The sequence below is a fragment of the Pygocentrus nattereri genome, chromosome 3 (assembly GCF_015220715.1).
Source record: "Pygocentrus nattereri isolate fPygNat1 chromosome 3, fPygNat1.pri, whole genome shotgun sequence".
NCBI lineage: Eukaryota > Metazoa > Chordata > Actinopteri > Characiformes > Serrasalmidae > Pygocentrus > Pygocentrus nattereri.
The window spans coordinates 23,542,221-23,569,947 of NC_051213.1; the positions used below are offsets into that span (position 1 = coordinate 23,542,221).

Below are 27,727 nucleotides of genomic sequence, written 5' to 3' on the forward strand. Positions count from 1 at the left end.
GGCAAAACTGTAAATTCCACCCCTAAATGCTTGCCTAAAGCAGAGGAAAATGGATTTTTGTCAGCCAGTTCACCTGATACTGGCCCAAGACATCACCCCATCATCATCACTAGAAAATCCAAATTCCAGAAAGTCAGGATGCTGTGCAAAATGTAAAAAAAAAAAAAAGTGATGCATGCAAAGGCAAAGGCTCAGGCCTATGATGAGCTGTATTAGAGTCTGGACAGTAAAGAAGGAGTAAAGGACTTGTATCGTTTGGCTAAACAGAGATAGAGCTAGAAAGGATGTACAGCAGGTTAGGCTGATAAAGGATAGAGAGGGAAATGTACTAGTGCGTGCACAGAGAGTGTTGAGTAGATGGAAGGAGTACTTTGAAGAACTAATGAATGAGGAAAACAAGAGAGAGAGGAGGACAACGGGGGGAGAGATAGTGGACCAGGAAGTGCAGAGAATTAGTAAGGTGGAAGTGAGGGCAGCTTTAAAAAGGATGAAGAATGGAAAGGCAGTTGGTCCAGATCAGTGAGCAGCAGTTTGGTTTCGTGCCCAGAAAGAGTACCACAGATGCAATTTTTTGCACTGTGAGTGTTGGTAGAGAAGTACAGAAAAGGTCAGAAGGAGCTACATTGTGTATTTGTGGATCTAGAGAAGGCATATGATAGGGTGCCAAGAGAGAAACTGTGGTACTGTATGAGGAAGTCGGTTGAGGTGTGCAGTTGGAGTGACAAATGGTTTCAAGGTGAAGGTAGGGTTACATCAGGTATCAGCTTTGAGCCCCTTCTTGTTTGCAATGGTGATAGAAAGGTTGACAGGTGAGGTCAGGCAGGAGGCTCCATGGACCATGATGTTTGCAGATGACATTGTAATCTGTGGTGAGAGTAGAGAGCAGGTGGAAGAGAATCGGGAGAGGTGGAGGTTTGCACTGGAGAGGAGAGGAATGAAGGTCAGTAGAGACAAGACGGAATACATGTGTGTGAATGAGAGGGAGGCAGGTGGAAAGGTGAAGATGCAAGGAGTAGAGGTCGTAAAGGTGGATGACTTCAAATATCTTGGGTCAACCATCCAGAGCAATGGACAGTGTAGAAAAGAGGTGAAGAAGAGGGTGCAGGCAGGATGGAGTGGGTGGAGACAGGTCTCAGGGCTGATGTGTGACAGAAGGATAGCAGCAAGAGTGAAAGGGAAGGTTTACAAGACAGTAGTGTGTCCTGCTATGATGTATGGTTTGGTGACTGTGGCTCTGTCTAAAAGACAGGAGGCTGAGCTGGAGGTGGCAGAGATGAAGATGCTGAGATTTTCGTTGGGAGTGACAAGGATGGACAAGATTAGAAATGAGCAGATCAGAGGGACACTGAAGGTGGAGCAGTTTGGAGATAAAGCCAGAGAGGCCAGGTTGAGATGGTTTGGACATGTGTTGAGGAGGAATAGTGGATATATTGGTCAAAGAATGTTGGAGATGGAGCTGCCGGGTAGAAGGAGAAGAGGTAGACCTCAGAGAAGGTTTATGCATGTAGTGAAGGTGGACATGGAGATGGTTAGTGTAAAAGTAGAGGAGGCAGTGGATAGGGCAAGATGGAGGCAGATGATCCACTGTGGCGACCCCTAAAGGGAGCAGCCGAAAGAAGAAGAAGATGCATGCAAATGATTTAAACTCTGTATTCTATTAAAAATAATACAAAGAGAACATAACAAATGTTGAAACACCTGCTGCAACATCTCACAACTAATTAGGTTTGTTGGCAACAGGTCAGTAACATGATTGGGTATAGAAAGAGCATCCCATTTTCAGAAGTAAAGATGGGGAGGGGTTCACCGCTCTGTGTGGGCAAACAATTCAAGTATAACATTTCTGAATGTAAAATAGCAAACAATTTCATAATCCATCCATCCATCCATTTTCTAAGCCGCTTCTCCGTCAGGGTCGCGGGGGGGAGCTGGAGCCTATCCCAGCAGTCTTCGGGCGGAAGGCAGGATACACCCTGGACAGGTCGCCAGTCCATCGCAGGGCAGACACACAGACACAGACAGTCACTCACACACTCACACCTAGGGACAATTTAGGACACCCAATTGGCCTGACTGCATGTCTTTGGACTGTGGGAGGAAACCGGAGAACCCGGAGGAAACCCACGCAGACACGGGGAGAACATGCAAACTCCACACAGAGAGGACCCTGGCCGCCCGGCCGGGGAATCGAACCCAGGCCCTCCTTGCTGTGAGGCGACAGCGCTACCCACCACGCCACCGTGCCGCCCCACAATTTCATAATCTATAATACATAATGCGATACAGATTCAGAGAATCTGGAGAAATCCCTATTTGCAAGGAACAAGACCAAAAAAACAATGTTGGCTGGCCTTGGCTTTAGACCCTCAGGCAGCATTAAAAACAGATACAATTCTGTAGTGTAAATCACAGCATGGGCTCGGTTACACTTCCAAACCATTGTCTGTGAACACAACTTTTAATGCACCCAAACAATCACACAAATTAAACACAACCAAACCTGTGCTGCCCACTTTTTAAAGGCTTCTAGCTAGACTTTTCAGTTGTTTCTTCACTTTTCAGCTCTTTACTCTGTCTTTTGCTGCTGTTGCTCATCCCTCTGTCTCGCTCTGTTCCCTCTCAGCTCTTTTTAAAAGGTGCTCAGCTGAGCCTCCCCATTACTGCCCCCAGCTGGCAGCTCGGCCACCCGGGTCAAACGTGAGGTTTAGTGAAGTGGCCTGGCTGTGTAACTGGGGGCGGGGCCCGGGCGGCAGAGCTCGGGACTCACTCGTTCGCCCTTCTACATTTGCGGCTGCTGTCCTCGCTGAGGTTCATGGCCGCTGCGTGTTTGGGGGGCGGGCGCATGCCACACACCCATTGAAAACATTTGGTGCATTATTAAATGAAAAATATGATAAAGGAGACCCCGAACTACTGAGCGGCTGAAATCCTATATCAAGCAACAAATGGGAAACAATTCACATTCAAAACTACAGCAATTGGTCTCCTCAGTTCCCAAATGTTTACAGAGTGTTGTGCTAGTTTATTTGGAAATAGTTATATATCATATTTAAAATTCTATTAAGTTAAATATAACCTAAATACATGTGTAGCATGTGCCCGCCCCCCGGGCCCCGATGATGACGGCCGAGAGAGCCGGCAGAAAGGCGGGGCCTGAGCACTCAGCAGCAGCGCACCTCGCCAGGGAGAGAGCCGTGCATGCGCAGGGGGCGGAGCGCAAAGCCTGAGCTCCCTGGATGGGAGCATGCCACAACATTATCAGTAACAGTTTCACAGTTATATAGGCCTGTTATGATTATGACATAATCGTGTGATCATCGTCTGATCACAATTGTTTAAGCTCACAGCAGTAATTTAAACTGACCAAAATTCGTTTCCAAAGTTGTTAGCTTTACATTTGAAATGTTTGTTGCAACAACAGAATGTGAAGGTAGAGACAGGCTATGGGACTTATGAAAACAACAGTTCTAACTTCTGACTTGATACTGCACCACCCTTAGAGGGCAAATGTTAATAATGTATCAGCAACTGAGAAGCAAGATAGCTAACTGGCCAATTTGGGCACTTTAGGCTTTAGTAATTTAAGTAGTATTTTAATAGTTACATACTAAAAAACTACAAAATCAACAAAAATTTCATAATTGTGACAGGCCTAATGCCAGCATTACCTGTTAGGGAGAAGGTTCGTGTGTGATGTTAGTTGGGAGTTAGTTTTGTTTCCTGGAGGTGGCCTTTTCTTCATATAGATTGTAGTTGTTTGGTGATCAATTGTTGATATAAAATATAACTGTTCTAAGCATCACTTTTTCACTCATTTTTTTCATCCTGTTTTTTATAATGGGCCTTAACAGTTTGTCCCGCCTGGCACCAGTACTATGGACATTCGAGGACATGCATGGAGCTAACAGAGTTTACAAAACAAGAAATATACTATGCATATATTTACATTTCAGTAGGTACAGTCATCATAATTGTTCCAAAGCCTTTATGGTACCAGTTTAGGATTGTGAGTAATGCTCTGAATATTGAAGAAAGTCACTGGTAAATGCACAGCAACATCAATGTAGTTGGGTTTAAGTCAGATTTGTGTCTGGCTATAATATAACATTGATGAATTGCTTGAGCTACACAAGTGATGCAGACAATCAGACTAATTTTTCAAATCGTATATGCATACACTTTTCTGTCACTTTCTGTGCCTTGGGTACAGGAGGGAAAGAACAGTGACCTACATTTTAGGTTACTTCTTGTTGAATGCTTTACTATGCTGAGTTATCACTATTGATTTTGATTCCAGGAATATTTTCCTCAAGCTATGTAATTAAAATACTGCACTACAGTGCATGGCCAGAGTCTCTTAAACCAGCAAACATCTTTCAGATCTGTAGAGCAAGTGTCTGTTTTTGACTTTAAATAAATAATGCTTAGTGAGCACTTGAATACCTGAACTAACAGAAAAAATGTGTTAGTTGTTTCATTGTTAAAATTTATTCATTTTCTTTTTTTTTACTTTAAGTTGTTTTCCTACGAGCTTATTGACTGTTTGCACTGCCACAGTAGGTCACTGAAATGCTCAGCTTGAACCAATTAAAAAGTGAGTATGGAAGAAAGACCCTGCGAATGCACCTGCATTCAGATTACATAACCAAGCATTTAGATTATATAACTATATTCAAAGCCTACCAGCACATAGGTAGCCCTGCAGAGTCTCAGCAAGATTTAGAAGCTTGTCATCTGTGGAATATAAGTGTGCTGCTGAGAGTCCAAGTGGAGTTATATATACAGTAGGTTCAGGATTGGTAGCAGAGCTGCTACAGTTAGCCCATGTTTGGACTCTCTCTGTAACTGTGTCCCGAGGGCTGTAGGAGCACTGCAGTGGGAGCGTTACTGATAGGACAATGAAGTAGCTGATCTACTAACACCTCCTCGCATAAAGAGGGGTCAGCAAAAAGTTCCTACCCGTTGAGACACGGATTTGGCGTGTTGACACTCCTGCTGTGAAGTCCTCCCAAGAGGTCTGAGTGAGCTGATGCCCCAGATAGTACTATAGGAGGTGGGTTCAAGGTAATGTGACTGAGGTAGGATAACTTCAGGGAAAATCACTGGTTTTAGAAAAGTACTCATACTTGCTTATTCAACAGATACAGTGTGTCAGTCAACTTTTCAACCAGTTTAATAGAAATGAACATGTTGTCTTTGTCAACTGGCAAAGATTTGTAGATGCCTCTTTTAACTGAGGTGCGCTCATTGCTGACACGAGTGTTCAGTTTTGCACATGCAGCTTGTAGCCGTCATAGAAAAGCATTGTCAATTCAATGGGCCACATATAAACCTGAGCTCACCATATCCAATGCCAAGGCATGGTGTATATAAAACATCCCCCTATGCTCTTGTGGTTGAATGCACTCAAATCCTCACAGCAACACTCCAACATTTTGAGTGACAAAAGGAGGACTAACTCCTTATTAATGCCCTTGATTTCAAAAGAAATGTTGGTTGATCAGCTGTCCACAATCATTTGGACATTTTATGGTTGTTTCCCAGACAGTGATTAAGCCTAGTCCTAGATGACACAGATGTTTTTGTGGAGAGTCTTCACAGACAGTGAAATGTATTCCATGACTGGGCTTACTGCTTATCTGAGAAATCGACTCATTATATATTAAAGGCTTGCCAGACTTCATTTAAGGAAAGCAGAATTACATGTGTAAATATTTGTGACAGTATTCAGAACAGTGCTATCTTGGTGTTATTGCTAAACCCTTCACATTTTATGCCTTGGATGGCATTTATCAGCACTGAAACTTTTCAGATGTTTAACCACCCACCTAAGAGGTAAAAGATTTGTGCTTTTAACAATAGTTTAGAAAAGAAAACGGTCTAACAGTTTAAACAGAACCTGCCCTTCATACTGAAAAGGACACTGGTGAACATGAAGATGAGGTTTGTAAAATGAATCCAAAATATTAGTAAGTAGCTCATTTATGTTGCATTGTTTGCAGAAAGACCAAATGGTGGACATGTAATGTATTGATGTGGAAATGATGTACACATTTGGATCAAGTAAATTCAGTGTTACTTTTTCCAATAAAGGAAATTTTTGAATAGAAGGCATCTCAGCTTCTTCACATATACAGTACTACATTGTCAGCGAAGTCCCTTTGCAGATATTAACAGCATATATTTATATTCCTGGTAGATGAGCTGTGGGCCAGTAATCTCCAAAAGGCCTTACAGGTATGAGGAGCACTTGAGACAGAGCAGTGTACACAGTGCTGTATGTGTATGTGTACCCTTGCTGCTGCCCTGTTCTCATCAACGCAGAGTGAACCTGGGAGCTAATCCCATGCAGCCAGGAGGACTGTCTGAAAGGTCAGAGCATGTGGGCTTCAGTTGCAGAGCAGCGTTTCTGTTCGCCGCCTCTGGCTACAGGGAGCTCTCAAGCAGCAGCTTCTGATACAGGCTTATCTGCCTTCAGCTAGAAGAGGACACAGCAGCCACATCTTCACTTCTGTTCACTCCTTATCAAGGATTTGATTCTGTCAGCAGCCCTCCTCTACCTCCTCTCTTGTTCGTCTTCCTTTCCTCTCGGCTGTGCTGCAGCGCACTTTCAAAAATAAAGATTGCTAAATGGTTCTTGGCTTGGATGTACGGTTTTTGGACTCATCATGTGGGGCTTCTTTAAAGGGACCATATCATAGAACATGGCACGGCGGCACGGTGGCGTGGTGGGTAGCGCTGTCGCCTCACAGCAAGGAGGGCCTGGGTTCGATTCCCTGGCCGGGTGACCGGGGTCCTCTCTGTGTGGAGTTTGCATGTTCTCCCCGTGTCTGCGTGGGTTTCCTCCGGGTTCTCCGGTTTCCTCCCACAGTCCAAAAAAGACATGCAGTCAGGCCAATTGTGTCAAATGATCAAAATTGTAAGTCGCTCTGGATAAGAGCATCAGCCAAATGCTGGTAATGTAATGGAATATCTTCCCAGTAGGTAAAAATATATAAATTATAGAAAATATAGAAAGAAATGTCATACTTAAGTTTGTTAGTTTATCTTAGAAAATCAAAAACAAACAAAAGAGTCATTTTTTAATATACAAGTGTATAAGGAGTTTTTTCAGCCTTTAATTGAGACCTAACACAAGGCTGCAAATCAGAACAGAGTTCATTTACATGCATAAGCCTTAAAGGCACAGTACCAACAAACAGTCTGTTGAATTCTGTTAAGGTATAAAGACCGGTTGAAAAGTGGGCATATAAAAATTAATCATGAAAAGTGACCTTTTAAAAAACACACACACATACAAATACATTTTAAAACCATTCTTCAAACTCCCACATTATTTGCAATAATTGAACAATCCATCCTACTACTTTTCAGGTAAAATGGTAGAAAAAGAAAAATTTTTTGACACATTTCGTTTCAAGAATGTGGAGGAACTAAACAAATGGTCTCTCTCTCTTTCTCTTTCCCTTTCCCTGAAGAGCGTCTCGCTAGGCGGAAGTTGCACTGTCCCCTGAGGCTACAGCAGTTGTGCTCAGCCTGTGTCATTTCTGAGATAAAGCACTAGGACCTGTCAGCAGGATGCTGCCTTGCTTGTGTTTTTACCTAGAGGAGTTGAGGACAGATCAGGGTGTGCAGCAGAAAATGACAGTAGACAACTTTTTGAGGCATTTCATTTGATTCTATCCTGGCAGTAGCTTTGCTGTACTTTTAGTTACTATGATGTGTGTCAGTGTGTCCCACATGTGCAAGTCACCCATAATTCACTGTTACATTGTTGCAGTGTCCTCAGTGTCGCAGGCCCTCTGCGGCTGGCGCCAGTGTATTCTGTCTTTAGGAGCAGCAGGAGGACAAGCTTGCTCAGCATGGGCCTCCACTCTCTCCACTCTGTAAGCCCATTACTGACTCTCAGCTTTATGTTTGAATAGACAAGCTCTTCACAGATCCATTTAATGGAGTGATGCTGCTGAGAGATCGAAGGTCACAGGCATTCAATGTTGGTTTTCTGCCTTGCCATTTACTTACTTGCAGAGATTTCTCCATATTCTCTGAATCTTTTGATGATATTATGGACTGTAGATGATGAAATCCCTAAATTCCTTGCAATTGCACGTTGAGAAACGTTGTTCTTAAACTGTTGGACTATTTGCTCACGCAGTTGTTCACAAAGTGGTGAACCTCGCCCCATCCTTGCTTGTGAACGACTGAGCCTTTCAGGGATGTTCCCTTTATACCTAAACATGACACTCACCTGTTTCGAATTAACCTGTTCACCTGTGGAATGTTCCAAACAGGTGTTTTTTGAGCATTCTTCAAATTTCTCAGTCTTTTGTTGCCCCTGACCCAACTTCTTTAGAACGTGTTGCAGGCAACAAATTCAAAATGAGTGAATATTTGCAAAAAACAATAAAGATTATCCATTTGAACATTAAATATCTTGTCTTTGTAGTGTATTCAATTGAATATAGGTTGAAAAGGATTTGCAAATCATCATATTCTGTTTTTTTTTATGTTTTACACAACGTCCCAACTTCACTAGAATTGGGGTTGCATATATATGTGTACATCTTGCTGCTGTCGGAACAAAACCTTGTATCTTCAAAATGGTAACTTTACAGGAGAAAGAAAAAGACATGTATTACTTTCAAGTCAATGCAACCAGACTTTTTTCCAAGTCAATTTTGGCAGTTTATTTTGGTCCATCCTTTGGGAAATTTACACACAATATAAAGGCCAAAATCTTGAAAATGCATTTTCAAATTATGTCAAAAACTGAAAATCGATAAGAGTTTTTGTTCTGACAGCAGCAATATATATTCACAGTCCTGATAATGATCCACTACCCAAATAATACCTGCTCTGTATTCTCCAGGGGGCATAAGCTTCCATTACTTGTTAGCTATAATTACGAGCTCCATTCCAAAATGTTGTACATCCATTTGTAACAGTTTTGGAATATCAGATGATGTATAACAGAAAGCACATTTTTATTTCTCTAGTAATGGTGGTATTAGTCATGATATAGCATTCTGTGTATGTGTAACCACTTCATATATCATAAAAAAAGAAAATTCTTGACGTTAGTCTCTAGAACCAAAGCTTCAACTCTGTTCATTTAATTTTTTGTCATGAGACAGAGGGACTGTTGGAAAAGTGAGAGAGCTTGATAGAGGATGACTAGAGATTAGGTCACATTCTGAGTGATGTATTAGAAATTGGAGATTTTTACAATAAAGAAGTTATTTTATTCACAACAGGGAGTTTAATGGCTCTCCACTGTGATGATCCTGATACTAGGATTGGAGTTTGCTGTATCCATAGTCGTACACTGTATGTCCAGATGTTTGTGGACACCTGCTCATCCAAGGGTTTTTTGTAAAATCAAGGGTGTTAAAGGTGCCATAGAATGGAAAACTGTATTTAGAGAGTCTGGAACATGGATAAATACAGTGAACCTTAAACACTGTTGTCTCCTGCTCCCTGCACTTGTAAAAGAGGGCAGTAAAATGGGCCAATTCCAGAATCCTAAATTGTTACGTAACAATCTTGACTCATTAATATTTATACCCCCAAAATTTACATACACCAGCCCACATTCTAGCCCAACAGGAAAAAACAACAGCATAACAGCAATGGAAATGGCAGACTATTTGCGGAGACCGTTCCAGGCTATGTAGGAGATGTCAGCAAGGAACCGAATTGTCAATGGGCATAGTTGATATTCATTTTCAAATAAGGCTGTAGTTGGTTTCCTATTTGCCAGCTTCATAGTTGAATATTCTGTTCCATCTTAAATGTTAAGGCTTGTACAGGCACCAGAATGTGACTGCAGCACTCCTCTGGACATTTCCTCAAACCTTGGACAATATCGGACCTTCTACGTAGACATCAGAGAGTGATTTAAAATACTGAATATATTAATACTGTGGCATGTTTAATAGGGAGTTTGTTCCTACTATGCTGCAGTAACAGCCTCTACTCTTCTAAGAAAGCCTTATACTAGATGTTGGATTTGATTACATTCAGTCACAAGAACATTAGTGCAATAAGTTAATGCTGGATAACAAACACCACTCCAACTCATCCTAAAGGTATTGGACGGTGCTGCATCACTCCAGAGAATGCAGTTTCACTGCTCCAAAGCTCAGTGCTGTGGGGCTTTGTACCCCTTGAGCTGCTACTTGCTACCAAACATGGTGACCTTAGGCTCATGTGCAGCTGCTCTAGACAGTACTTTTCAATGCCGACTATACAAGCTGTATGTGCAGTTGAATTCTTGTGTCAGTAATAGGTCCACCTTAAATTAGCTGAATTCACTAGACTTTGAAAGGCTGTCTGGATATGCGTGGACATAATGTGTTTTGACAACGTACTACATAGTTTGGCTGAAATAACCCAGGGACAATAATAATACATGTCTCTTTTCCGGTGTTAATGTGAAGTTCTCTGCTGCCTGAAATAAATAGTATTTGAGACTGTGAAAAAGCCTTTTGATAGATTTAAGCTTCCCAGAGAACATCAGCATCCCTGCTGAATGTCAGTGAGATGGATGGCAGTGAGTGGACATTGTGAACATTTCCAATTCTATGAGGGGTGAGAGTTGGGATTTGAAGAAGAAAGGAAAAAAAATAAAATACTGAGGGTATTCTTAATCCCACAAATGTTAAAACTATGCATAAAACACTTCATTTTATAGATCGCCCGGGATTTCTTTTTTTTTCTTTTCTTGATGCAGCATTTAATGAATTTTTGATTTGATGTGTTAAGGTCATTCCGACTTTTCAAATGAGCAGCTTTCTCACATTGTCACGCTCAATGTATCACTGCATTAAGACACCCTGTAATTGCATTTTACGGAATAATAGGAAATTAATGAATGCTAATAAAGCTTTCTTCTAATGGAACAATGGTATATTTGATTGGTTGACTGAGAAATAAAACTGGAGAGAGTGACGAAAGAGAACAAAATGTAATTACTTGTGTTATTTGCATCATAATTGCCAGTGGCTTTGAACACACCAGTTGGTATACAAATATCAATTACAAATGGCTCTTGTACATTTTGTTTGCATTTTGCATATATTGGCTATTAAACACTCAACCTGCATCACAGTGAGACTTAAAACGTATCACACATCGAGTATGTATGTGCTATGCCTGACAAGTGTAGAGACTGAAGCATAGCTGCTGAATTTCACTATAGAAATAGAGCTTGATGAAATATTCAATTACGTCTCCAGTAGCTCGGACGAGGGAGAAGAAACGTCCTCCAATCATGAGCAAGATGCATCAACATACTGTTAGATGTTATTATAGATCAATTCAGTTTATCAGACTCTTACATGTGCAGGATATGTGTCACATTACTGAAGGATGAGTGATTGATCACGCTGAAATACACCTGCATTCATTGGAAATGCAGTATATCAGAGAGAGAGAGGCAGAAAGAGAGAATGTAATTTATACAGATAGTTTATTCATATCTCCATAGCAGATATGCATATCTGTGTGTGTTGAGCTGAGAAGTGTGTGTGAAGATGGTTAGAGTGAAAACCACTGCACCAAGAAAGACTCAGATGTGAGAAGGTAAAAAAAAGTATTCACTTACAGCACCTCCATCCTAAAAGGGATCACAGTTCTCTTCTGTTTCCAAATAACGTATGCGTGTATATCTACGCCTACATGCATGCTGCAAGTAAAAGTGGCCTAAATCTAATCTTCATTCATGATACAGATTTTTTTTTCTGTTTGTAGTGTAAACCACAAAAATACACTGGATCTGATGTCTTTAATTCTGACTTGGACCTCTTTCATATGTGGTACTGAAATGTGATAGATATCTAATATGCGGCAATGCAACCTCTGTCTGAACAATCAGATTGGAATTCACACATTTACGTCGATTCATCTCAATATTCGTCATACTTTTGCATGCGAGAACAACCTTTATAGCAAAGACATGTGAACACCTGTTACTATGGTTACGATTCACATGTTTTGTTTTTTAGGAGTGGAAGTGCATGCAGTGTAAACAAATAAGCACAGCACTTTCCAGAGAGAGAAATCAAATTTACAGCTATTCAAAATCAACTTCAAGAATAGTTTAAGAAAAAGAGGGAAGCAAAGGCATCAAAGTAGTTTCACACAGATCAGGGCTATATCCCAGATTTTTTATCCCTTTGTTATCATTCTTCTTCATGACAGGTAAACGAAAACTTCCTTTCTCCATTTGATCAATTTCCACTATTAAGAAAAGTTCATCATTTTTAAATTATTTTCTCTAAACTTTGTTAAGCATGGTCTGTTTGGGTCTGTTTGTCCTACAAGTACCAGTTCAGACAGCTCAGACAGTTTTTTTTTATCTCAAGGAAATAGAGTTCTGTGTTCTTTTGCGCCTGTGGGTCAGTTCAGGAGCAGACTGATGTCAGGTATACAATGTTGTAAAAAAAGTATTTGCCCCCTTCCTATTTTTTTCTATTTTTGCATATCTATCACACATGACTGCTTCAGATCATCAAACTACGGTTAATATTAGACAAAGGGAACCCAAGTAAACACTATATGATCATAAAAGAATGATTTCTTTTATTGAATGGAAAATGCTGTTTAGTCCTACCTGGTCCTATGTGAAAAAGTAAATGCCCCCTTATCTACTAAATCAACCAGTTAACCAAATTAAATTGACTGTAGGGTTCAGTTTCATTGGTCACACCCAGATATGATTACTGCCAGACCTGTTGAAGCTAAACATCACTTAAATAGAACCTGTCTGGCAATGTGAAGCAGAAAGAAAGTAAAGATTGTAAAGATATTTAAATATAGATGTGAAACAAAGTCATTAAAATCTACCATTATGGAAAGTGTTAAAAAGTCCTGATTTGAATCCAATTGTGATGCTGTGGCAAGACCTTAAACGGGCAGTTCATGCTTGAAAACCCTCCAGTGTAGCTGAAATCAAACAATTCTGAAAAGAAGAATGGGCCAAAATTCCTCCACACCGATGTAAATGTGGAGTGGTTGGCTCCTCCCACTACTCCATGTGCTCCTTTGTTTTGATCTTCCATGTGCGTTTGTTTTGGGTTTTAGTCCTGCCCCCTGTTTGGTGACTCCGCCTCTGATTGTTTTCACCTGACCCTCGTTATCCCTGTGTATTTAAGCCCTGTGTTTGCCTCTTTGTTTGAATTGCTATGTTGTTTGATATCTCTGTTTGTTGTTTGATTCTCTGTTTGCTGTGTTTATTCTGGTTTATGTCATGTCTGCACCCCGATCTATCCATGTTGGCTCTCTGACCCTGGATTTACCCTTAATAAATCTCACTTATCTCAGCGTACGCATCCGCCTCCTCGCTCCGCATTACAAAAAGACTCATTGTAACTTATTGCAAACATTAGGGTGACACAACCACAGGGGCAATTACTTTTTTACATAGGTGATATAGGTTTTGAATAAATTATCTTCATTAAATGATCATTTAAAAACTGCATTTTATGGTTATGTTTTAGTTATCTTATGTTAAAATTGGAGGATGCTATTACTACTATTATTACTATTAAAAAAACAAGCAAAAAAAAAATAACCCAAGCCCAACCAGGTATAACTATTTACTATGGTTATGTGGTTATTCTCTACACAGTTACTCAAATAATAGGACTTACTGACACCGACCTGTGTGTGTGTGTGTGTGTGTGTGTGTGTGTGTGTGTGTGTGTGTGTGTGTCAGTCACCGTTAGTAACTGCTTGTACTTTTTTTCTCTCTCCCCCATTAAAGTTCCTTCCATCCTGTGATCTTCCATTAGGCTGAGGGAAATGCTCACATTTCTCCACAGGCTCCCTTTTTTTTGCTATTTTGCAGTTCAATACGTCTTTATAAAGTGCTAATCAGAATGACTCAAAGACTGCCATTAGACAGGACTTTAGCAGTAGGACAACAATGGCTTAGTTGCAGTATTAGTGAATTTGAGCTCCAGTGTGCATTAGGAACTTTGTGGATTTATTCCAGCTCATAGACATGCTGCACTCCTTGAGCAGATGAGTGTGTAGCCGAAATGTGCTCAACCTTCATGATAAATAAATGCCTCTTATGTGATGTTTAAACATGTCTAGTTCAGGCAGCACTGCAAGAATTTGACAAACACAATGGCAAGAGGCAGCAAACAACCACTTTCCTTGAGCAGTTGTGGAGGTCGCCAAAAAAACTTTCCTTCTCCCACCGTGTATGCTGCTGGAGAGAGAAAGAGGTACTGAGTGAATAGAGAAGTAAGGCTGCTGCAAGTCTTCAGTGACCTTCACGAAAAGAGTGAGGAGTAGGGCTGGTCCAAATGGCTAAAAAATCTCTTATAATGCTGCTAAATAATATATCTCTGATATCCGTCAGAAGAATCATAATTTTCGATGTAATATACAATCCAATTTGTTTGTACTTGCATTCCTTGTACTGAAATATATTTTTACATCTTTTTCAGGACAGTTTTCATTTTGCTAACACTGCTATCCAAAGCAGTTTACAGTATTAAGCAAATGTATCATTGGTTGTCTTGTCTAGCAGTGGCATTCTAGCCTGAATGGGAAATCTGTTCCTGTTCTTTTGTGCACTGAGTGGTGGTGTTATCCACTATGCTGTCCAACACAACTTTCCATGCTGGGTTATTGCTTGAGGTTGCGAATTTGCTAACAGGCCTAAAGTGATCATACTTGCAAGACATGTAGAGGTTTTGAGTCAGCTAGAAGTGTCACAATCCTTAGAAAAGTAAACACACATAAAATAAAATTAGATCACTGTGATGTTGCAGAATTTGATCTCATTGCCAATTTATTGCAAATATTACATCACCCAGACAGGAAGAGAATGGCTATCAGGAAAAAAAAAATGTTAGCATTTGGGGATGAGAAGCTGGCAACCCATGACTAATACAAACAGCACAGCTCACAGTAAGAGGACTTTGAAAGTGCAGGGGGGAAAAGGATCGATTGATCCTGAGGATATTCTGCACACCTCCCCCCTTTCGTTCTCTGGCTATTCTTAAGCGTTCCTCTCAAGCACCTTGATGTCAGAGAGGAACAAAGCCTTGGCGATGGGGTCAAACAAAGAAAATAAAGCCTGAGATGAAGAGGAAGAAAAAGAAAGTCCCTTTGCACATACTGCTTCCCAGTGTTCCTCTTTTTCTTGCTTTTCTCTTCTCATGTTTCCACACTCTTGTGTCTTTTCCCCCTCTATATCTTTGTTGTCTGTTCTTCTCCCAGTCCACTATACCTGACTTCCAGATCCTCAGTAACTTTTTCTTGTTTCCTTTTTGCCTCTTCTTCCTCCCTTACTTGTACATACTGATTCTCTTCCTGTCTCTCTCTCTCCCTCTCCACAGTCCTCCACTCTCTCTTTTCCTTGGTGTCTGCTCTCTGTTCTCTGGGTGATAGCATCTCTGCAAGTGGCTGTGCTCCTGCAGAGCTGGGGATGAATGATGATGGGGCTGTGATCGCTCCTAATCTCGTTATGTATGTTTCTGCGCCCTTGGGAGGGTCAGTGAGGGACGTGCCGGACTTTATCAGATTTCACCAGCCTCCAAGGCATAATTTGCCAAAGGTCACTTGACGTTTGATATTTCTGCTTGTGTGAACAGCATGTGTGTGCTGGAGAATGAGGGAGTCTGCCTAATAAGGGGGACCTAGTCAAAGGTTAGGCACAGATGATGCTCAGCACAAATATCACAAGGACAGGAGGGACATCTGAACTTATTGACCAGGTCTAGTTCACTATGTTCATGGTGAAGCTTGTTCATGATTTAAAATGCCATATAATGGAAAACAACATTTTCTTCGCATATGTTTGATATAATGTGCAAACACTGTTAAAGTTTCACATCGTATCATTCATTTCCCAGTCCATACGGTCCATATATGGAAACTAAACTGCAAGAAAAGATGATTTTGAATTCATAGTTCCTGTCATTTATGTATGTCCATATATTTAACCTACATCATTTTAGACCTTCTTCTGTTATCAGGATTGTTTCAACCTAGACTGCTTTTTGAATAGCACACTAAAGTGGCTCAGAACAGAAGTCATTTGCACCTATTAATCTTAAAGATACTGCAAACAAAATGAGCCTGTTTTTTTTTTTAGAGATAAAGATATACTTGGATATACTTGGGAGAAGTCAAATAAAACAAAACAAAATGTAGGATATGGACCCTGTAAGATTTTGGAACTTAAATGTAGTTCACAGCTCACACTGTAAGTCATCACAGAAACTAATTGATTCTAACATTATTAAAAAAAAAACAACAACAAAACAGCCCAGGGAACACATAAGGTTACAAGTTCACTGCATTAATAACAGAGAAGTAGGACACGATTCTTTTTATTTATGATTCTCTCCAAAGTGAAGGTGTCAGACAGCAGCAGAAATGACTCCATTTCACACAAACCTTTGTTCACCTCAGAAAAGTAATGTTCCACAGTCATGTAATGTGATGAAACAAGGGTTATAATTGAATATGTATGACTGCTAATGCATAAAGTGCTGTGTATTGTCCATGCCTCACTTCAGCCCTTTATTTCTGAACATCAATGAGGTGTCAGGACCTGTTGGAAACACAGAAGTAAAGTACTCTGAGAGAAATTTCATCTACTGCTGTTAAAGATGAGGTTGAGGAGCATGTTTCAGTTGCTTGATGAATCATTTTTTATTGACAAAAGTAGATCATTGTTGCTTGCTGCCATTTGTAGCATTTGTATCGTCTTGTTATTTCCTCATCCACTACACATAACCTGTCTTGACAAGCAGTGAGATACAAGTAATGCTGGGTCGCAATATTACAAAAGTATTGCAACAGGGAGTGAAACAGAAAATCACACTTTTATTATTTCATGGTCATCATTGTTGCTCTGGCTAAGTCATTATAGTCTTGCTGTCAGAAAGCTTGCATGTAAACATAAATAAAGAAAAAGCAGGAACTATAAACATGATAGTAACAATACACGGGTGGTTATACTAGTATATCTCCTCTTCTTCCTGTTTGTTCATAATGTTACTTTGACTCTGAATGCTTTACGAATACAAAGGTAGCACTGCTGTTTTGAGCTTTTGATTCTTAGTCCTGTGCCTAAATTGAATTCACAGCCTGTCAAACTGGAAAGAACTGTGTCAAAGTATGTTTCATTCGCTTTCGTGACTCTATATCTGGTATCTGACTGTCAGTGCAATAAAAAGACAGCTGAGCAGCCTATACTTCACTGCAAGAGCATTTACTTTAAACTCACTTCTCTACAAGGCTTCTTTCAAGGATGTCTTAATGCTTTGTATGCTGTTTATCTCTATCTGAAGGACCAGGCCTTGCAATGGCTGCTCACAAGTCTTAAATGCAGGGCAGCTTTGATGAGTCAAATGTATGCAGATCCAACAGTTTAGGAAGTCCTGCTCACCATTGAGGGAAGGAGCCCTCTTGCTTTCTCTGGGCTCTGTCTTACTCGTCTGTGGAACCTGTCCAAGCTGCAGAGGAGCGCAGTCCATCCTCCTGCATCAGGGCTTTTGAGTGTCACTTCACAGTCAGTTACACTTGATCTGACAGCCTCAGAATGGCCAGACTTTTGCTTTCTGGGTTCAATCCTGCAACAAGGTGTGCTTGTCTGTTCTTCAGAGAAGGCAATTTTCTTGCAATTTCCTTGCATGCACGCCCAGTTGTGCCATTTGATCGGTTAGGACTTTAAGGATGGGTTGGAATTTTTGGACTGTTTTTTTTTTTTTTTTCTGGTTTCTAGTCTAAGTCATACAGCATTCAGCATGGGTGGTAATGGGCACAGTGGTGGAGAGTGACATTTGCCCTGCTGTCTCCAGGAACCCTTCAGGAACCAAATTACAGATTGCAACACCAAAGCCCAGCAGCTGCCTTGACAGACAGAAAACCTGCTCTCTCTTCATCAAGTCAGCATCTCTTCATGTTTCTTCAAAAAGTGGCTCTATCAGAGAGGGCTTCAGTAGTGTCTGATGTTGAAATCATTCAGATTGGAAACCTCTGTGGTGTTCGGAGTATTTCTTATTTATTTATCTTTCATTTCTATCAAGCGGTCCCACTGAGACAGAAGTCTCAGTTTTGATTAAGTCTCAATGTTCTTTATGCCCCACCAAACAAGGATCTGTGACAAGATAAAACCAGCAGCGACTCTTTTTTATTTATCTGTTTTTTAAAAAACGTTTTTGTTTTGTCATAACTGCAACATTACCAGAATTAGTTAAGGAGTTCGTGAAACATGGTGAGCAAGATTAATGTCTAATGTGAAGATTCACAGGTTTGTGTTTAATATTTCACTGAAGAACAGTTTTGAACATTACATTAGCATTTGGCTGACGCTCTTATCCAGAGCAACTTACAATTTGATCATTTTACACAATTGACCTGACTGCATGTCTTTTGGACTGTGGGAGGAAACTGGAGAACCCGGAGGAAACCCACGCAGGCACAGGGAGAACATGCAAACTCCACACAGAGAGGACCCCGGTCGCCCGGCTGGGGAATCGAACCCAGGCCCTCCTTGCTGTGAGGCGACAGCGCTACCCACCACGCCACCGTGCCGCCCCACGTCCCATGTGAACATGCTTCAACAACATGCCTTGGGAGAATAAGACTATGCAAGAGACATGCATTCATATGCAGCTTATGTGCTATGTGGATATGTTGACTTTATGCTAACTTTAATTTTTACTGATGCTCTTCTATTTTTACTATGTGATCACAAACATGTTCCAAATATTAATCCAGAATCAGGGGTTTCCAGTCTTCCCCACAAAGGGCCAGTAAGGCCTTTATTCCAAAGTAAGGGCACACCTGATCCCACTTGTTTAATCACTTGGTCTCGGCCTTCACAAAACTGATCAAAAACTCTTTTGTTGGAATAAAAACCTGCAGCCACACCAACGCTTTGCGGATGAGGTTGGAGACTCCTGTTTAAAATCATTAAATGCCTGTGTCTGATATTGGACACTTCTTTTGGCTCATATGTTCACTGAGCCTCATTCATCATATTAAATTCAGTCATTTGGTCACATGGGGCTACTGATTTTAGCAGAACAGAAGAAAGCCGGATTGTAATGTGAATAAAAACATCACAAAAAAAAAAATAGTAATATTATATGCTATAAAAAATAGTTTGTCATTTCAGTCTGACCACAAATAAAACTTTATGTGGTAAGCAATTTATCCTGTCTTATTCAGCTCACATAAATACTTTAAATGAAATAACAAGGCAGCATTTTGGTTGAACTACATTTTTGGGGAGAAAAGCAAGATTTTACATCAAACAGTTTGCCCGGCTTTTTACATTGTCAATATTTGACATATTTAGTAGACTTTTTCAAATAAATTATGCTAAATGTATTTGTTGATTACATGGACATGAATAGGTTAATGGTCCTTGATTGGTCAAACCCATAAAAGTGCAGATGAACTTATTGTTATTTCTCATACAAAATGCAAAAGGTTAACCAGAAAGCATGATCAGGTTGTCTGAAACCTTCATACAAAGAATACGAGGTCAATGAGATAAACTATGTACATCTCTGCGCCTCTGTTTTGCACCTGTCTGTTTTTTCTGGTAGATGCACATTGCTGGAGTGTTTTGTGAAATATCCTGTTTCCAGTTCATTCAGTCAATTGGACATGGTTAACCTTTACTGAAGAAAGTTTTTGCTCTTGCTCTTAACAAGGTTTTGCTGTCCTTCTGACCGTTAATTCTCTATCAGACAAAATAAAGACCCTTCTGGTACCAAGGCAACAAGGACTGTCTGGTCGCTGTCTCATATTTCTCCCATGAATCACCCCAAAGCCCTTGGAGTAAGGAGATGGAAGTCTTCTGCACTGCGTTGGTAAACAAGGTCTCTCAGCAGGCTCGTGTTAATCTTGTTAGCATTTGTGGGTTTGAAGGGTGTTTGGGTCAGTCTGTCCTGATTAGGTAAGGGCAGAGAGACTGAGGCTCTGGGCCATGTGTGTGTGTGTGTGTGTGTGCGTGCGTGCACGTGTGTATGTGTGCAAATACTTTATGTCCCTGCAATGATAGGAAAATGAAAAAATCTGTTTGGTTATTTAACTTTGCGGTTAGCAGTGTTTAACTACTGTAACAATCAATAGAAAACTCACTCAGTAATACCAAAGCATTCATCTCCTTGTAGATGGAGCCCCTGACCTCAGTGTCCTACTGTCCCTCCATGTGTAATCACCATTTTGTTCTAAGTAATATCCAGAAACTTGCTGGACCACCCACATAAAATGAATGTACTCCTTGTCTTTTTGGATGTATTAAGTGCATTTTGTCTGGTTGTAGATATGCCAATAGTCTTAAAAAGCCTGACGTTTTTCTACAAAGTCAAAGGCTTTAACTACACTTGGATGAAAGTCCTGTTCTTGTGCTTCACTTCTCTCGTTCTTGGTGATGAGACAGATGGAGAGATGCCAAACGTGTTGTTCCCTTGAACTTATATAAGGAAAAAGCACTGCAGAAACTGAACTAATAGATAAACAAGGGTTTTGGAAAGTGGGAATGGGAAGCAACATTTTTGAATAAGTGAAAACAGCACAAATGTGCCAGAGATGCTCTCAGAAGAAATAATCTCAAATCTACATTTTTTCTCCTTGCTGTCCCTTTTGTTCTCTGTGAGCTAAGTGAAAGTAAAATGCATGCAGTTTTTAATGTTTTGCTTTTTTTAAGTGAGATCCACTCCAATGTGAAGTGCATATTATTTGAAATGCTTGAACTGATACATTTGTTCAGATGATCTGCTTTGTCAGAGCACTTCACTAATAACTAGTCTCATAGCTTTGATTTATCGAGGAAAGGAAAGCCTACATTGTTCAGATAGAGTTATCCTGACTCTGAACCAATTTCTACACTGTCAGATAAGATTTCTAAATAACTGTGCGCATTTGCATAAGTCTCATTAGCTATATGATGACTAACAGCAGTGATGTGATGTACCTGTCTCTCACTGTGCTGTGGTCCTCCTGTTTCTGCAGGCTCCTACATGATGGTGAACTCCTCTCAGCATGCTGCAGGCCAGAGAGCACAGCTGCTGCTGCAGACACTCAGTGAGAATGACACACACTGCGTCCAGTTCAGCTACTTCCTGTACAGCCGGGATGGACACAGCCCTGGGACGCTGCGGGCATTTGTGCGGGTGAACGGTGGCCCCCTGGGCATCCCCGTCTGGAACGTCTCTGGCTCTCAGGGCAAACAGTGGCACCAGGTAGAGCTGGCTGTCAGCACCTTCTGGCCCAATGAGTATCAGGTAAGAGGATGTTACTCAGTCTGAGTCAGTGTTTCATGGCAGAAGTCATGACCCAAAACATTTTATTAATGGGGGAAAAATATAAGTGAGTTTTAAATTAGTCCTTAAATGCAGATTGGTGGCCTTATTACTCCTTCGTCATTTTCTTCCCCCCAGTCTCCCAAATGGATGCCTATTCCTGCCAGGTATAACAGAAAAAAAACTGCCTGTGTTTATTTCTTTTTCTCTGTTTCTGGCAGCAGTAGGTCCAAATATTGATGTACTCTGCTGAAGCAATGACCTAGTATATTGTAATATTGAGTCACTCTGGCAAGCTAAAGACATATTATATCAAAATAGTGACTTACCATTTTGAAATAACCTCATATTCATTCTGTATTACCTGAACATAATTACACACTTTCATGAAATTAAATTGATAACTGATTTTGACATAGTGTCATAAAATCTCAAGTACATAAGTCAAGATTCTGATGAAGTAAGTAATTATTTCAACATTTTTTAAATAATTACTTGAAAGAAAATGTGAAAAAAATACTTATTTTTGAGACTCAAAAGTCAGTATCTGGACAGAAACATAGGAGGAGGAAAACGGTAATGGACTTCCATACCCATCTCCATAGTTTCACTTTAACATCTTAAACGACATTTTCCTGTGTCGAACTAAACTCACCTGACAGAACCCCACTACAGAATCTCAGCCTGGTGAGTAAAATAAGCAAGATACAAGATACTAAAACTGCAATAAAAAGTAAAAAATAATGTGCAATATTCTGCTCTGTTTTAATTTATTAAACAGAGCAGTAAACTCCATTGGTTGGTGGGGAAGCGTTAGATTTTAAAATGGTTTGAGTCAACTGCACAGCTAAAGTATGATTTTCCATTAAAAGGGTGGCGTTTTCTTGTCAGGCTGTTGTGCTGTGTTGAATTTCAGGAATGTGTATGTCTAACATGGCTGATTACTGCACTATTTCTGTGTGGTCGCTAATATCATTACATGGCAATAACAACCACACAGACATACATTAATTCAGCTTTGCTTTACCATTAGAAGGAGAATAATTTAAATAGACATGCAGTGTTGTAGAATTAGCCTATCTCTACAACAAAACTTGGACTGCTATGTAAAATTTACTTAGTGTTGTTCCATTGTTTCTGAACATTTCACACTCATTATCGCCTTTGAGAGCAGCACAAAAAACTGCTGTTGTTATTTTGCAAAAGATGTAGAAGATGGGGTTGTTGGTTTGTGTTTGAAAGGGCACTATGCATAAATAAGAATAATGTTTGTATTTTTTCAAATAAAAGTTTGTGTATGATGTTAAATATGCAAAGAAATTGACAAACTAATATTTATTTTCCTCTTCCTGTATAATCGGTAAATGAAAATCAGAAGGTGGTGATTAGTTGATTATGGAAATAATCATTAGTTGCGGCCTGTAATTTGTATTACAGTCTGTTAGAGAAGTGACAAACACCATATCAAATAAAACAATATATATTGTATTTGTCATTTTATTATCATCAATAAATATTTTGACAGTTTTATACTATTATGGCAGTTTGTAGACAAATTTGAGTTAGAGACAAGTTCTTGGTCACTAACAAACCGAGGAATGTAAGAACTTATTGCAGAACACCCAGATTTTTAAGGAATCACAGAGAAAATAATGATGACTATGGCTTACAGGGTTAAGATCTGCACTGCCACTGTGAGGTCAGTATAGCTTTATTAGACAGTTTGATTGGCAGCAGTGCTTCAGACCCACTGATCTAGTTTTGATGACACGTGGTGGTTGTAACACAACAGTGTCCAATTAGAGCGCCACTAATGACTAACATCACCTTTGGCCTCAGTCTAAGAATTACACAATACAGTAGAAGGGTGACCCACTTATTAATCACACCCCCTGCTCTCTTTAATTAGCATTGATCTTGGCTTGCATGTAGGTTGATGCTACAGGGTCTGGACAGGCATCGTATGGACACCGAGTGAGCAGTGTTGATGTAGTCAACTGGTCACCAACCCTGGTCATGAAGACCTACCTTCCTACAAAGGGTAGTCCCAACCACAGCCTCCCACCTGCTTCAGCCATTTGATTTGGCTGGATCAGTTGTATTACTCCCAAATTTTGATTGGAGCTGAAGTCTGCATGAAAGTAGGTCTTCATGAAGAGGCGACCACTGGTTCTGTGGTCCAGTGCAGAGGTTAGGATTTCCATATTTGGAAAGCATAAAGGGATCAAAACACATGGGTGAGGATTATTATGACAGCCACCAACTGAGACTTGTATCTGTAGCCTTTACTTGCCGCTTACTGCAGACTGGCTCTCCATAAAAATGTTACAAACATAGAATAAATAAACAGTCTGAGTGAGATTGTGATAATCTCTATGTGCCTTCAACACATTCAACAGCTAGAGGACCTCCCTACTGTCCCATATCACCACCCATGCAGCCCAGCACTACTGTTAAAGCAAAGCATTATGAAATCCCTAACCATGACAGCTTCTGGCCTGCCTCCACCCTGTCCCATGATTGATTGGTGCCTGTGGCTGGTGCCCTGACGGCTCTGTAGGCCGTCATAGGGTAAAAAGCAGGCGTCCAGTGTGGGCTTCATCCATAAATTCAATTTCTCCTTTCTGCAAACTGTGCGCAGCTGTCAAAAAGCAATTAGGTTGAGTAGTGTGTGTTTTATCGAGAACTGTCAATCCCTCTGACTTAATTAACTTTCCCACGCCGGTGAAAAGATATGACCTTCATGTGTAAATAATAGCCCACTCACCAAGCCGCATCTGTAAAAGGTGGGGGCAGTAACGAGAATATATTAGATGCCAATGATGAGAATGCAGCTTCAGATTGATTGGGATCACATGTCTATGTGTCACACAAACTGTGATTGATAGCTGACTCCCAACAGCATAATCCCACACAAAGTAAAAATGCAATAAAGCAATATAACCAGAATTTCTCACCTTTGGTTTTTGCTTATGAAATATTCTAGGTGGTTCATTCTGCTAGTCTGTTTGCGGGAGAAGCTTTTCTACCAGTTTTCACTGTTTCCTCATTAAAACTCTGAATAAGTAAGCCGATACACCCGGCAGTGTGGGCGATCTGTGAAAGAGTGTGTATTACATTATTATATGTGACAGACAGAGGGTCATACATGATGGCTGTTATAGCAGATGTGATTGGCTTGATGAGTTTACATCTTTACTTCAGTCACACTCTGGGAAACTGGGTGGGAGTCAGAGCTCACGTACTCCGAGTCTGGCTTTGTTCATGCCAGTGTGCTAGGCAGGGAGTGGGTAGTGTAACTTAAACCCAAACTCAAGTAAAAGTGTTATTGTGGTGATATAATGACTCAAGGAAAAGTACCTTTCCAAAACAACTTTACAAGTACAAAAGAAGCAGGTCTAAAAGCTACTGACTTTCTGAATAACTTCTAGAACTACAGTGGAAGTTCTCCAGTATCAGCAAAGGAACCAAGGTTTGTTAGGCTCTGTTCTTCTCTTTGGTCTACATAAATATTTACATGCTAAAAGATGGAAATATGAGGTTTTGTCCCAGCAGTGACAAAAAGTAAAAGTAAAATGTTCCTGAAGTACATGTAGCTAAATTGATGCACTGCTCATCTCTGATGCTAGTGTATGGACCACATGACAGACTCTTCTTTCAAAAGCTCTTTACAGAAGCACTTTAAAATGGATTTCTGAGGACTTTTCAATTAGGCATTTAAAGTGCAGCTATTTAAACAGACATGCTTTATTGTCTGTGATTGGCTTAAGAGGTCTCTGCATTCTAAACCTGTGGTTTAGTTATGAAAGCTGTGCCACTGAATAAGGGATAACATGCTGATAACAAAAGTTGCCATCAGTTCCAGGTAGTGTCTGGTACAACCATTACTTGGTCTTTCCTCTGTGAAAGGGTTGTATAATGTAACATCAAAGCTAACTGAATGACTCCGGAATGACTCTACATGCAGTGTTCTGCTTCATCCTAATGGTACAACAAGGATCATAATCAGTGGAATGAGCCTGATCTTGTGTTCGTGCTCATGTGTGAGGGTATGTGTGCTGTGTGATATTTACTGATGCCCAGCAGTGCGTGTACGCATGTATGCACGCATGTGTCTGATCCTATATGAAAAGGTTACTTTAGAGCGTAGGTGGGCTCCTTTTTCAGAATGTTCCTCAGTGTACCAGCAAAGAGGAAGGGAAGATAATCCCATTCTGCCTGTTTAGAGGGGAAACTGTGTGTAATGTAGAAGTGGAAAGGCTAGATCTATCTAACACCGCTGTAGGCAGGAAAGTAGGAGGAAAATCTAATTTGGCAAGAAACCTTTACTTGGCCTTCATCTGCTGAAAGTGGTATGCTCTCCTCAGTGCATGTGGTTCTTTGGTTGTTCTTTTCATTTCTTTTTTCGATTCTTTCCTTTTTTTTCTGTTCTGTCTGTGTACCCTTGGTACTGCTTTCTTCCTCTCCCCTGCTCACTGCAGCTGGACTTTGTCTGAAAGCCTCCTAATCATTAGAGAGAGAGAGAGAGAGAGAGAGAGAGAAAGAATGGGGGGGGTTCAGTCTGCTTATGCTGGTAATCTCAGCTCAGCCACTTTAAAGCCCACATCACCCCTGAATACTGACAGATCCTGCCAACACTCTGCAGAGAGAGACAGAGAGAGGGAGGTAGAGAGGGAGACATAGGGAGAAGGAGAAAAGAGAGAGAAAAAGTAAGAATGAGAAGGACAGAGTAAGAGTGAGAAGATGATATATGAAAGGAGAGAGAGAAAGAAACAGAAACAAATAGTGGGAGAGAGGAAAAAAGTACGGTGCCCTGCTGGTGACATCTTGTATAAATAAAAATAAGTCATGGCCACGACTTAGTAAGGCGTGGGAATGAGATGATTAAGTGGTGACCATGACTTAGTAAAGTGTGGGAACAAGAACCTAATGCATGGCCATGACTTAGTAAGTTGTGAGCTCGTTCCCATACCTTACTAAGTCATGGCCACGACTTAATCATCACATTCCCATGCCTTACTAAGTCCTGGCCACGCATTAGGATCTCATTGCCATGCATTATTTTTATTTATATACACTGCCCAAAAAAATAAAGGGAACACGTAAACAACACAATATAACTCCAAGTAAATCAAACTTCTGTGAAATCAAACTGTCCACTTAGGAAGCAACACTGATTGACAATCAATTTCACAGCTGTTGTGCAAATGGAATAGACAACAGGTGGAAATCATTGGCGATTAGCAAGACACACTCAATAAAGGAGTGGTTCTGCAGGTGGGGACCACAGACCACTTCTCAGTACCTTTCTGCTTTCTGGCTGATGTTTTGGTCACTTTTGAATGTTGGTGGTGCTTTCACACTCGTGGTAGCATGAGACGGACTCTACAACCTACATAAGTGGCAGCTCATCCAGGATGGCACATCAATGCGAGCTGTGGCAAGAAGGTTCGCTGTGTCTGTCAGCGTAATGTCCAGAGGCTGGAGGCGCTACCAGGAGACAGGCCAGTACACCAGGAGACATGGAGGAGGCCGTAGGAGGGCAACAACCCAGCAGCAGGACCGCTACCCCTGCCTTTGTGCAAGGAGGAACAGGAGGAGCACTGCCAGAGTCCTGCAAAATGACCTCCAGCAGGCCACATATGTGCATGTGTCTGCACAAACGGTTAGAAACCGACTCCATGAGGATGGTATGAGGGCCCGACGTCCACAGATGGGGGTTGTGCTCACAGCCCAACACCGTGCAGGACGCTTGCCATTTGCCAGAGAACACCAGGATTGGCAAATTCGCCACTGGCGCCCTGTGCTCTTCACAGATGAAAGCAGGTTCACACTGAGCACATGTGACAGACGTGACAGAGTCTGGAGACGCCGTAGAGAGCGATCTGCTGCCTGCAACATCCTTCAACAAGACTGGTTTGGCAGTGGGTCAGTAATGGTGTGGGGTGGCATTTCTTAGGAGGGCCGCACAACCCTCCATGTGCTCGCCAGAGGTAGCCTGACTGCCATTAGGTACCGAGATGAGATCCTCAGACCCCTTGTGAGACCATATGCTGGTGCGGTTGGCCCTGGGCTCCTCCTAATGCAGGACAATGCTAGACCTCATGTGGCTGGAGTGTGTCAGCAGTTCTTGCAAGATGAAGGCATTGAAGCTATGGACTGGCCAGGAGCTGGCGGATGCTTCAGTCCAGGTCTGGGAGGAGATCCCTCAGGAGACCATCTGCCACCTCATCAGGAGCATGCCTAGGCGTTGTAGGGAGGTCATACAGGCACGTGGAGGCCACACACACAATACTGAGCCTCATTTTGACTTGTTTTAAGGGCATCACATCAAAGTTGGATCAGCCTGTAGTGTGTTTTTCCACTTTAATTTTGTGTGTGACTCCAAATCCAGGCCTCCATTGGTTAATAAATTTGATTTCCATTGATGATTTTTGTGT

The 27,727-nt window shown here is 41.0% G+C and overlaps 1 protein-coding gene across 12 annotated transcripts in view; it reads left to right on the forward strand.

Moving 5' to 3' along the window:
• ptprub (protein tyrosine phosphatase receptor type Ub) overlaps positions 1-27,727 on the forward strand; it is a 252,566-nt gene that overhangs the window by 95,649 nt on the left and 129,190 nt on the right. For all 12 annotated transcript variants that reach the window (XM_037537140.1, XM_037537134.1, XM_037537133.1 and 9 more), the window contains exon 3: positions 20,998-21,269. In XM_037537140.1, coding sequence (XP_037393037.1) covers positions 20,998-21,269 — 272 coding nt within the window. The remainder of the gene's footprint in view (positions 1-20,997; positions 21,270-27,727) is intronic.